The sequence below is a fragment of the Thyridium curvatum genome, assembly GCF_004353045.1.
Source record: "Thyridium curvatum strain D216 chromosome Unknown NODE_36_length_377547_cov_81.061009, whole genome shotgun sequence".
Lineage (NCBI taxonomy): Eukaryota > Fungi > Ascomycota > Sordariomycetes > Thyridiales > Thyridiaceae > Thyridium > Thyridium curvatum.
Genome location: NW_022156791.1, coordinates 169,253 through 181,265, shown reverse-complemented (window position 1 = coordinate 181,265; position 12,013 = coordinate 169,253). Strand labels below are relative to the sequence as shown.

Genomic DNA, 12,013 nt, shown 5'->3' with positions numbered 1-12,013 from the left:
CTGAGGAAGCAGTAAATTGCTTCTTGTCGAGTTGGCGACTAGTGTCTTGTAGTTTCTCTCGTTTCACATCTCGAACTTCTCGGGACCAATTTTTTGCGACTTAATTTCTTGCATCTTGAACTCCTTTCATCACCAAAGGCTGGCTGGCTGGTCAGTGCCTTGGCCTGGCTCTCACCCTTTCTCGATGATGGACAACAAGCTTCACACTCGTTCCTTTGGCAGCTGGGACAAAGATGGATATGAGATGTATCCAGCCAGATGGCTTGCCCACTGTCTTTTCCTGACTGGCTTTTCATCCTTATTTCTACTGGTCGCTCCATACTGGAGATCAACACATCCTTGCACCAGTCTTCCTTGTACTTCTACCAGCATCCCGGTACCGCATCATGGTACCTTGTTACGTTTTCTCGTTTGCGTCATCGCTTCCTCAGAGTTCGTCTCGCTGAGGGGAGCTTTCTATGGCATGGCATGCTCTGCATGCAGGGGCTTCCTTTCAGCTTCTTCTTTTGCGGTTGCCTACCAAGACAATAGCATGGTCGGGCCCTTGTGCTGGCTAGCTCGCCCCAGCACAGTATCGGTTTGTTTCATTTCAGCTCTTATGATCATCTGCCCACTGGTACCAGGAGGGATCGCGGACGGCGGATAGCTCTTCTTTCTCTCAATGCTCTCTCGACCTGGTGAGAGCGCTCGGATTGGAGCTGGGGTAATGAGGATCAGGAGAGGCTCAAAGGTCAGGGGGTTGGAGCTGGGATGGCTAGGGAAAAAAGAAGGCATCCTGTACTTCTAGCTAGGCTCCTCTATCAAAGGCTTCTAGATATTCTCGCATGGTTTTGCGAATGGCATTCTTCTTCGTCGACAATTCGTTCACCCTCTCTGTGTCTCTCTCGTGTGATGAGGCCCCCCTACATCAATGCGTGTCGTTGACCAGAGGCCAATCAGACGGCCTGCAATTGGATGGCTTGTAGTGAGCTTGGAGGCGCTGGTCCGTGCCGCCGCTGGGCCTTTGCAAGCCTTGGACAGCCGAGGGAAAAGCACTGGAAGCAGCGAACCAGTTAGAACCTTCCCCCCACAGAAATGGGTGGAAAGCCGTCGGAATCAACACCTTGCCTGAAAAAGTCTAGTGCGCATGGAGCTTCCGGCTCTGGCTCTCGCTGGCTGGGGCAGCAGCAACCGGGGCCAGACAATTTTTCTACCCGGAGAGAAGCTTCTCCAAATCGCCGCTCTCCTTTGCGAAACTTTTCTCCTTGGTCATCCATCCAGACTTCTACTCTCTCTCTGTCCCATTCCCTTTCACCATCCAAGCGCAGTCTTAGAGATCCTTGGGAGGTTCTCCAACGAGCCATTGTTACCTACGATCCCGTTGTTTGCTTCCTTTCCTCTTCATAAACCCCCCACACATCTCACAAAATGCAACGCGCATTGACAAGCCGCGCGAGGGCTTCGCTCTCATCCGCTGCTGCCAACAAGTTCCGTCCCGGCGCCGGTCTCTCCCAGCAGCTTCGCTTCGCTCACAAGGTATGCAAAGCAATTGGCAGTTGATGATGGGCATTGCTGCCTTTGCTCTCGCCGCTGGATCGCTGTTGCTAATTCGATTGTCATGCACAGGAGCTGAAGTTCGGTGTTGAGGGCCGCGCCGCCCTCCTGGCCGGTGTCGAAACCCTGGCCAAGGCCGTCGCAACGACTCTGGGTCCCAAGGGCCGCAACGTTCTGATTGAGTCCAGCTATGGCTCTCCCAAGATCACCAAGGGTAAGCGGATCAGCCCCTGATCCTCAAGTTTAGCGATCGGTCTTGCTGACAAACGGCATGCAGATGGTGTCACCGTCGCAAGGGCCATCACCCTGAAGGACAAGTTCGAGAACCTCGGTGCCAAGCTCCTCCAGGACGTCGCCTCCAAGACCAACGAGACTGCTGGTGATGGAACCACCACCGCCACCGTGCTGGCCCGTGCCATCTTCTCCGAGACCGTCAAGAACGTTGCTGCTGGCTGCAACCCCATGGACCTCCGCCGCGGTATCCAGGCTGCCGTCGATGCCGTCGTCGAGTTCCTCCAGACGCACAAGCGTGACATTACTACCAGCGAGGAGATTGCCCAGGTCGCCACCATCAGCGCCAACAGCGATACCCACGTCGGCAAGCTCATTGCCAACGCCATGGAGAAGGTCGGCAAGGAGGGTGTCATTACTGTCAAGGAGGGCAAGACTCTGAGCGACGAGCTCGAGGTGACCGAGGGTATGCGCTTCGACCGCGGCTTCGTCTCGCCTTACTTCATCACCGACACCAAGTCCCAGAAGGTTGAGTTTGAGAAGCCCCTTCTCCTGCTGTCCGAGAAGAAGATCTCTGCCGTCCAGGACATTATTCCCGCGCTCGAGATGTCGACCCAGCTCCGCCGACCCCTTGTCATCATTGCCGAGGACATCGAGGGCGAGGCTCTCGCGGTCTGCATTCTCAACAAGCTCCGTGGTCAGCTCCAGGTCGCGGCCGTCAAGGCTCCCGGCTTCGGTGACAACCGCAAGTCCATCCTCGGCGATCTTGCTGTTCTCAGCAACGGTACCGTCTTCACCGACGAGCTCGACGTCAAGCTGGAGAAGGCCACCGTCGACATGCTCGGCTCTACCGGCTCCATCACCATCACCAAGGAGGACACCATCATCCTGAACGGCGAGGGCTCCAAGGACGCCATTGCCCAGCGCTGCGAGCAGATCCGTGGCGTCATGAACGACCCTACGACCTCCGAGTACGAGAAGGAGAAGCTCCAGGAGCGTCTCGCCAAGCTTTCCGGCGGTGTTGCCGTCATCAAGGTCGGCGGCTCTTCCGAGGTCGAGGTCGGTGAGAAGAAGGACCGCTTCGTGGATGCGCTCAACGCCACCCGCGCCGCCGTTGAGGAGGGTATCCTGCCCGGTGGCGGTACTGCCCTGCTCAAGGCCTCTGCTCAGGCTCTCAACAACGTCAAGCCTGCCAACTTTGACCAGCAGCTCGGCGTCAGCATCGTCAAGAACGCCATCACGCGCCCCGCTCGCACCATTGTCGAGAACGCCGGCCTGGAGGGCTCTGTCATTGTCGGCAAGCTGACCGACGAGTACGCCAGCGACTTCAACAAGGGCTTTGATAGCTCCAAGGGCGAGTACGTCGACATGATTGCTGCCGGTATCCTCGACCCTCTCAAGGTTGTCCGCACCGGTCTGATTGATGCCAGCGGTGTCGCCTCTCTGCTCGGCACCACCGAGGTCGCCATCGTCGAGGCCCCTGAGGAGAAGGGCCCTGGCGGCATGCCTGGTGGCATGGGCGGCATGGGTGGTATGGGCGGCATGGGCGGCATGATGTAAGGCTGCCTGCCTGCCTCGGATGGGATGAGTGAACGAGCGAACAGTTGAGAGGGAGAAAGAAAGAAAGAGACGAAGTGTTTCTTGATGTATCACCGCATTTGTCTGGACTAGGAAAGGGCATCTGGGTCTGGAGTTCTTTTTTTCTTTTTCGTTTTGCTACCGAAAAAAGGTGGGAAGCCATATGGCCCATGTACATGTACTCTAATCTCCCCTCTAACCTCCTCCGCGGCTCTGTGTTTATAGCTTCTTTTGCGTTTATTCCCCTGTACAGCATGCATGGGCTGGGCGCTCTTGTATACTACTGCCACGATCAAGTTAGAGAGACAGAGAAGAAGAATGATTGAACAGAAGGAGGAAAGCAGGATGCATCTTTGTGTGTGTGTGAATTGTTGATGCCTGTGGTGGTTTGGGTATGCTCGCGTGGCTGGACTGGAGCTATCGAGGCAGCGAGATGAAGCAGTCCCAGCATGAGGCACACATGTCATCAACATGGAGATAACTATCTGTCTGCCTGGGGAGAGAGAATACCGGCCACCACGATGACGAATCTGCCTTGTCGCGGGAGCATGGAGGCACCCACTCGTTACAATAGAAACATCGTAGTCTTGCAAGCATACCTACCTGTAACTATGTACTTACAAGTATGTTGTACGTGCCTAGTCCATCTGTGTGTATTACGGAGGAGCACTCGTTATCCTGAAGCGCTGTCTCACTGACAACGGGACAACAGGTACCTACCGACCTAGGTAGGTGATAGGGTGATGTGATGGATGAATGGTGGGGTTCGATTTATTTGCGTTGCTTGGGCTCCGTCGCATTGTTTGGGATCCCCCCCTCCATTTCCCCCCTCCCCCCTCTCCTTCTTGGCCTGCCGACCTACCTTACCTACCTTACTCTTGTTTTTGCGACATTCTGCAGACCATCTTCTCGAACTGTGGTATTCAACGGGCAAGTTTCTCCAATTACCACATAAAAATTAGCCCTCCCACCCGATCGCTCCCCTTTGAATTCTAATCTGTGACGATCAAGCTTTATTCCAACCACCCTCCCTTCAATCTTCCTCTCCCTCGGTCCTTGCTAGACACAGCCTCGAGGTACGTAAGAAGAAAAAAGAGGACCTCCTAGACCGAGACCCAGTCCGCCAGTTTATTAGGTAGGTTGAGGTTGGACATCAGGTTACCCTGTTAGCCACTGCTGGTCCAGGCTAGGCTGCCTTTGCTTTGCTTTGGCCTTTGCCTGCTTGCTTGCTTGCTGCCCTCCGTTGCGCCCTAAATAAACAGCTCCTCTTATCCCGATTGCGTCGTCGTCCCCCCACTTCTTCCTTCTTCAACGTTTCTCAACTGACAACTCGCATCATAAGAAGGGAATTCCCGCCAAACCTGACACCTTTACGCACGCCCTCCCAGTGACCGCCTCCCCCCCAAATCACCGTCATCATGGTAAGACTGCATGAGGATCCTGTCTCGGGGCCATTTTCACTAACCCTCGTGCTCCTGTCTTACAGTCTCAATCCGGGTTAGTAGACCTGCCCATCCCGCCGCAACCCCGCCGCCGCCGTCTCCCGCCTCCCGCCTCCCGCCTCCTCCCTTCGCTTGCTACTACCTGTACACCGCGCCGCCGATGACCTGCAGGCTGGAGCTGGGTGTGGGGAGGGAGTGCTGAAAAGCTTCTGGGACGGGGTTCGGGAGACGTGAGGCGTTGCCTCGTACTGGGCGATAAAGGGGGATGGAGAAAAAGGACCGCAATACTGACCGTGCCCCGCCTTTCTTTGCAGTGCTTCCGTCTCGCAGGAGTGCATAACGGCCTACAACGACCTCAAGCTGGCCAAGAAGTACAAGTACATCATCTACAAGCTGTCGGACGACAACAAGGAGATCGTCGTCGAGGAGGCTTCCGCCGACAAGGACTGGGAGAACTTCCGCGAGAAGCTCATCAACGCCACCTCCAAGGACAAGTCGGTATGCGCACGCACACACACACCCACACACCCTCCCACCCTTCTCGCCCGTGTTGCTTTCTTGGTGCTATGGCATACCCACAGATGGCAGTCTGGATTCGACCAAGTTACCATATGCCATGAGAATGACAAGGTGAAGCTGACACGCCATCTCCTCCTCCTAGGGCAAGGAGGGCAAGGGCCCCCGCTACGCCGTCTACGACTTTGAGTACAGCCTTGCTTCCGGCGAGGGTGAGCGGTGAGTGCTGAGCGTCCCTCGACTCCCAGCTTCATAGTGCATGAGAGCTGACATGTGCGCAGAAACAAGATCACCTTCCTCGCCTGGTCCCCTGATGATGCTGGCATCAAGGTAAGCCAAAGCTGTTCTCTACTATTCGGTGAAGCTTGGGGCCTATACTCACTGGCTCTCCCTCCCACACAGGCCAAGATGATCTACGCCTCTTCCAAGGAGGCTCTCAAGCGATCACTCAACGGCATTGCCACCGAGCTGCAGGCCAACGACCCCGATGACATCGAGTACGACACGGTCCTGAAGACTGTCAGCAAGGGCCTGGCTTAAGCTGGCCACAGCCCGATGTGCACACACACCCTACCATCTAAGGAGGATTACACCGCCGTGGTCCTCGGAAGGCGAGACAATGGTGGAGGACACGGTCTCAATGTCGACTCATGACCGCCATGAAAAATCTACAAGGGGGGGGAACTGAAATGAATTGGTGATGCGGCGGCAGGTCCCGCGAGGGGCATGAACAGGGCCAGATGGTGGGGTTTTCTCACACATAATTTTCTCTCATCCTGTGGGCATGCGCGACAATTACCAAAAAAAGGATTCACGTTTCTCCATGGATATGCCATCCTGTTCTGGCGGGTATTGCCTTTTTTGACTCTTTAGATCGGAAGCTTCCTGGAATGTAGACCTTGATGATTTTGCCCACGTCATTTTGTATGATGCAGTTCGACTGTCTGTCTGTCCCTGACGTATTGCCGTCTATCCTTATGATACGAAGACGCTCGTACTCGGTAGTGTTAGTGTTCCTCCCACTGTATACATGCTATGAGTGACCTCGTTCCTTTTCTACGATCTCTCCTCCCAAGCCCGCAAGAACAAGCTAAACACCTCATCCGTCACCTTCTCATCCCGGACCCTCTGCAACAGGAACCCACGTAGGTCGTTCCAGAACTCGGGGCCCTCGACCACCGCCATTCCCGTCGGTCCGCCAGCCGTAGTCCGTCCAACCACGTCCTCTCCTCCTGCGACCGGCGGCGGCGGCGACGACGACGACGTAGTACTAGTAGCAGCAGCAGCAGCAGCAGCAGCTCCGCCACCGCCCATGATCATCACCGACAGCTCCAGGCTGCTGTCCCCCGGGCCAAGGAGGTCCTTGAGCACCTTGCTGTCGGCGACGGGCTTCTTGCGGTGCAGCAGGCGCACGCGCGAGGGGGCCAGCGACAGCCGCTCCGCGACGGCCGTCTTGATGTCGAGCAGGGACGTGCCCGCCGGCTGGGCGGGCAGCCGGACGGCCTCGGCGTCGCCTGCGCCGGCGCGGAGGGAGCGGACGGTCACCGCCACGGCGGGTTCCTGGCCCGGGGCCGGGCGGGCGGCGCCCGTGGGCTTGGACATGGGCTTCGGGGCGCGGGGGAGGATGTACTGTTTGCATACGAACACGCGAGGGGTGGGTGGTTAGCTTTCTGTGGTTGGGGCATAGGAATGGATGGCGGGGGGGGGGTTGGAGAGGGTGGGTGGTGATGCGAGAACGTACGGGTGCGCGGGCGGGGAAGGACCGCGGGTCCTCGACGTGGTCGGGCGAGAGCTTGCGCGGGCGCGCGTCGACGCTCGCGAGGAAGGTCTTTGCGAAGGCTACCTCGGACATTTTTTGCTGTCTGCTTGTTCTCGTCGCGGGAGGAGGAGGAAGCTTGTGGTGGGCGGCGGTGTTCGGTGGACTATCTACGTGTCCGTAACAAAGTCGAGCTTGCTGCTCTGGGGGTTGTCTGTCGGTTCGGCGAGAAAGGGGTTCACGCTTGAGAAGAGGGAAGAAAGAGAATGAGGGGGGGGAGAAGATGCAAGGCAAGCTTGTTAAACAGGAAAAGGGTGGGAGGTTGTCGGCGAGGAGGCGGCGTTCTCTGAGGTGCTACAAGTTAGCGGGCCGGCTGCGAGGTCCCCACATCATCGTAATAGCTCAGGCCTCCCTCCATACATGCATCACCCATTCTGTATGTTATCCCGGGTCGACGATTCAGCTCGGCGCACCGCATCGACCTCTATAGAATAAACTACGTTTGATGCCCATGACAAAGTAACAGAGATTCTCACAGAGCTGGTCTTGTCAAGATACCACCAGTCAGAGGGGTTGTTTCCGTATCAATACATGCTGAATGTGGCTGGTGGTTGTGCTCCGTACACACACAAGTCATACCGATATCGACTTCGACGATCATAAAATTACCGGCATTAGAATTACTATGATGTGAAGCTGGTGGCTTGGCCATACATAGTCTTCACTCAAACTTGGTCCAAGTCTGCTCCAGTATCATCATAGCCATACAGCATCTCTCACGACCTTCACGACACCCATCGTCACATCTTCAACGAGCCTCTGCTGTTTCATAAAGTCTTCTCTTCTCGTCCGAATACTTCTACATCAACTCTCCGTCTAATACTCTCAACCAACCATGCTACTACAACATTCCTGTTTTTTTCCAAATCCGCCTTCCTCAGAGGTATCAAGCCATCATCATCAACAGCCAGAAGAAATCATAATCCATAAACCATCCAGTCATGAGTAAACCCAAGCCGAGCCAAAGCCGTAATCGGGGTAAGAAACCAACCCCTTCCCGGCCCTCTATGTTCAGTGGGATATGTATGTGCTCCGGGCTGGCACCATCGATGCTGCACAGCCTTCGAGATCCCGTATCCAGGCCGGACCCCCCCTTTTTTTCTATGCAATGCCAAAAGCCATATGTTCCTTCCTCGTCTGCAAAGAGGGGAAAATTACTTGCAGACTCCTTTGATTGAGCACCTTTGTGTGCTCGTGATGCAGTCCGTAATGTCGTGTTGGTTTCCGCAATGATATCGCTGTTGTACAGTGCGTGAAGAATGATGATGGTACAAAACAGGAAAAAGAACATTAAAAAGATGTAAATGCAAAAAGCAAATCCCTTGAGAAGAACAAGAGTAGAAAGTTGGTTGTGTGGGTTTTTGTCGAGCTTCAGATGGCGCAGGCAAGATCGCGAATCGTCCACGCCCAGGCGGTGCGGTCGCGGTCCTCAAAGTTGAGCCACTTCTCGCACTTCTTCTTCCAGCGGTCCTCTTCCTCGCGCTGTCGGCGAATGAACTCGGGACCGACATCAAACTCCTCGCCAACAAGCCAGTCGTCTTTGATATCGCTCACCCGGCCGTGGCCAGCCTCAGTCGAGTCGCCGACATTGTCATCGAGATCGGGAATGTCCTTGAAGGGGTCATCGTCGTCATCAATGGCGTTGAAGCCATCCATGGTGTCGCCTCCCTCGGACTTGTTGGATCCCTGAGCGCCGACCTTGAGCCAGCACATGTTCTGCGCATCAAAGACCATGCCCCCGACGACCTGGACACCCTTGGTGGCACCGATGGGCGTGATCAAGGCAGGACGGGGAGTAGCATTCTCCCTCTCGCGCAGCATATTGGGAGGCATCGACGCGGTGGAGGGCGAGGATGCAGGAGCGTCAAAGCCCGACAGTGCGTTCTCGTTGCCCTCCCAACGCATGGTCTCCGGGTTGTAATACATGCCGTTTTGGGCTGGTGGGTTGCTGTTAGCTTGCTGAAGTTGAGAGGTGGGTGGAGGGTGTGTTGAGGACATACTCTTCGGCTCCTTGTGTGCGTTCAGGTTCGAGATCAAGTGAGGCTTCAGTTGTACTGGCTTGCGCGGAGTCTTCTTGGACCGCACGCTGGAGTAGGGAACATTGTAGTTCCTGGTGGAGGACAGCTGGGCAACGCGCTGGGTGGTCAGGGGCGCAAGAGGGCCGCTGTTCGAAGTGGCACGCTGAGCCAGAGCAGCCTCCCTGTTGATACGACTCGCAGTCGTGTCCCTAGCAAAATGAGGCAGGTGCTCGGTAGTGGTCGAGGGAGTAAGAGGAGTAGGAGTGTTGGTTCTATCAGGGAGGATATTCTGGTAGACCTTGTTGCGGAGTTGTGCCTTTGGTCCTGCAGCGACGGGCTGGCGCATGAATCTAGCCTCGGTCTGCTGCGAGGTAGGAAGATCATCGAAGCCGTCGAGCTCGTGGCCGTCTCCAAAGTGTCGCTGGCGGCGCGGCTTGCTAAGCTGGGCCCAGTTCTCCTGGACGATCCTCTCTACGCTGCGATGCTTCTTGGAAGGGCTCGGGGAGCGCATCGTCGATCGCGACACCGCCCGGGAGTTGGGTCGGAAGTCGACGATTGTGTCAGAGTCATGGCGACGGAAAGTGCGAGAGCTCTTGGCGGCGATGTGGTGAGATTGCGACTGCGAGCTGCCGGCGGGGAGGAAAGGCTTGCGGCGTGCCTGGGCGGCGGCGCTCTCGAAACCTGCGCTGGTTCGCTCGACCGGAGTCTTGGGCCGAAGCGAAGACTGAGGACGATGTCCCATGTCGGTTCTGGACGGGGGACGCTCATAACCCCGAGTGGTGGTGGCGGGCCGAGCGGGCGATTGCGGAGGTCGCATCACAGGTAGAGACCGCTTAAGACGCAGTAGCTGTGCGCTGGTGGTGGTGGGCTCCGGTCGGAGAGAGGCGGCCGAAGTCTTCTGGTTGATCTCTCGGCGACGCGGGGTAGAGGGAGGCATGGACTGTGCCGATGAAGGAGTGGTGGGAGTGGGGATGCTCGAGATGGACGACTGAGCCGAGTGGCCGAGACGTGACTGGGATCGTCGAGCCATGTTGTAGATGGGACCGCCACTCTCTGAGACGGGCTCCAGTGAAGAAGCAGTGTGGCTCCGCTCGTGGCTAATCATGGGCCGTGGGAGGCGGGAAGTGACGGGCGTGGGCTTGTTGGTGAATGTCAAAGAGACTGCAGCCTTGGGCCTCGAAGGGCTGGCAGGACGAGTCTCTTTGATCTTGAGGTTGCGATGCAGTGTCAACTTGGCAGAGTTGAAGACCTCTCCATCGCCGATGTCGAGGCCGGCCAAGAAGTCATCGCGGTCTGCCTCGGCCTGCGGCTGGGGCTGCTGCAGCTTGACTTGAGGTTGCTGCTGCTGGGCCTGCTTGGTAGGCGAACGTTGCTGCGACTGTTCACCAGCGCGAGCCGGAGAGCGGCTCTGTCGGCGCTTCTGCAGTCGCTCGCCCAAGTTGAGAGGACCGCTGGGAAGGACGAGGCCGTCGAATGCCTCATCCTCACTCTCAGCTGTGATGGAGCTAGCAATGCTCGGGCTCAGGGCCGAGATCTCGGAGCTGCGGTTAGAGCGACCATCACGGCGAGTGCCTCCAAAGCGAGTTCCAAGGCTGCCCTCGCCCCAGTCAAAATCGTCCAAGCCGTTGACGGAGGGCGTCTTAGGGATCTCTCTACGGTTGGATAGCTTCAGCTTGCCGTCAGATGGCAGCTCCAGACCCTGCTCGAAGTCGTCTTCGGCATCTCCATCCGGCTTCTTCTGCGGAGTCGGAGGAGTGATCAAAGAGATGGGTTTGGCGGGTGATCGGAATTTGGGAGCCTTGATAGTGGCTGATCCATCGCCGAAGAAGTCGTCATCGTCGTCATCGTCCTTAAAGCGGTCAAGATTGATGGGAACGACCGCGGGCGTCTTCTTCACGATCTTGAGCTCCTCCTGAGGGAGAATGGGAGAGGAAGTTGATGGCTTGGAAGGGCTGGTGTAGGTCGACGAGCCACTAACTTGTCGAAGAACCTCGGGGAATTTCGAGCCGTCCTGGGGCTTGATGTTCAGAGGCTGTCCCTGCTCGGGCAGCTCCAGGTCCTCGCCCCAATCTTCCTGGATGATCTTCTTGATCTTGCGACCACCGAGGCGCTTGATGGTACCGCCCATCAGGGCCGAAGGTGGGACATTACGGGGAATGGGAATGCCGGCGTTCTCGGCGGCGGCAATAGCATCCAGAGTGGACTTCTCGTCATCTCCGGGAAGGTGGACATGCTTCTCTTCCTCTCCGTGGACGGACTCGAGGTCAGACCGGAAGGAAGAGTGGGAGTCACGTCGGTGCGAAGTAGCGTTGGCAGATGAGGCGAGCGAGTTGCGGAAGTTGAGCTCGTCGGCCTCAATCATGAAGTCGTCGTCGTCCCAGTTCTCGACCTCGTCTTGGACGGGTTGGCGTGGTTTGAGGCGCAAAGTCTCCATTGTGACGATGCGCAGATGACCGGAATTCAATTGGCGAGACTACAAATGGCCGTTTGTAGTATGATCTGCGGTCGGGATGTCGCAAGATAGCGACTGGAAATGGTGATAACGAGGGTAGCGGGGTCAGTGATGAGGATTCATAGTCGTTCGACAAAGACCTCGCGGGCCACGAAGAAGATAACTGCTCAAGAGTATCGAGGGGGTTTTCTCGGGTGCGGTCGCTGCAGCGAAGGTAGGCAGGCTGCAGAGTTTCGAGTAATATCGTGAGTGGAGCGACCGAGAAAGACGAGACGTCGGCCGCGCGGAGGAGAAGATCCGTTCCGCACAAGCGATTAAAGACGGCGACGAGGTCCTTTCGTTAGGAGTATTTTTTGCCGGTCGTGGTCAATTGATCGTAGGCTGATGTCGAGGGAAAAGGCGGAGTAGCGAATATGGCTTGGGGGAG

At 56.7% G+C, this 12,013-nt stretch overlaps 4 protein-coding genes across 4 annotated transcripts; 2 read left to right on the top strand and 2 right to left on the bottom strand.

Moving 5' to 3' along the window:
- Positions 1-1,407: 1,407 nt before the first annotated feature.
- E0L32_006399 (uncharacterized protein) lies at positions 1,408-3,324 on the top strand (the record flags this gene model as incomplete). Its single annotated transcript, XM_031141028.1, has 3 exons — positions 1,408-1,515; positions 1,606-1,747; positions 1,811-3,324. 3 exons carry the CDS (start codon positions 1,408-1,410, stop codon positions 3,322-3,324), a joined length of 1,764 nt encoding a protein of 587 aa, XP_030994910.1.
- Positions 3,325-4,760: 1,436 nt separating this feature from the next.
- On the top strand, positions 4,761-5,840 carry E0L32_006398 (uncharacterized protein; the record flags this gene model as incomplete). The annotated part of the gene is made up of 5 exons (XM_031141027.1): positions 4,761-4,763; positions 4,829-4,839; positions 5,099-5,282; positions 5,446-5,519; positions 5,582-5,840. The coding sequence occupies 5 exons, from the start codon at positions 4,761-4,763 to the stop codon at positions 5,838-5,840; spliced, it is 531 nt and encodes a 176-aa protein (XP_030994909.1).
- Positions 5,841-6,356: 516 nt separating this feature from the next.
- On the bottom strand, positions 6,357-6,902 carry E0L32_006397 (uncharacterized protein; the record flags this gene model as incomplete). Its single annotated transcript, XM_031141026.1, has 1 exon — positions 6,357-6,902. The coding sequence occupies one exon, from the start codon at positions 6,900-6,902 to the stop codon at positions 6,357-6,359; it is 546 nt and encodes a 181-aa protein (XP_030994908.1).
- A 1,585-nt stretch (positions 6,903-8,487) lies between these two features.
- Positions 8,488-11,568, bottom strand: E0L32_006396 (uncharacterized protein; the record flags this gene model as incomplete). Its single annotated transcript, XM_031141025.1, has 1 exon — positions 8,488-11,568. The coding sequence occupies one exon, from the start codon at positions 11,566-11,568 to the stop codon at positions 8,488-8,490; it is 3,081 nt and encodes a 1,026-aa protein (XP_030994907.1).
- Positions 11,569-12,013: the final 445 nt, after the last annotated feature.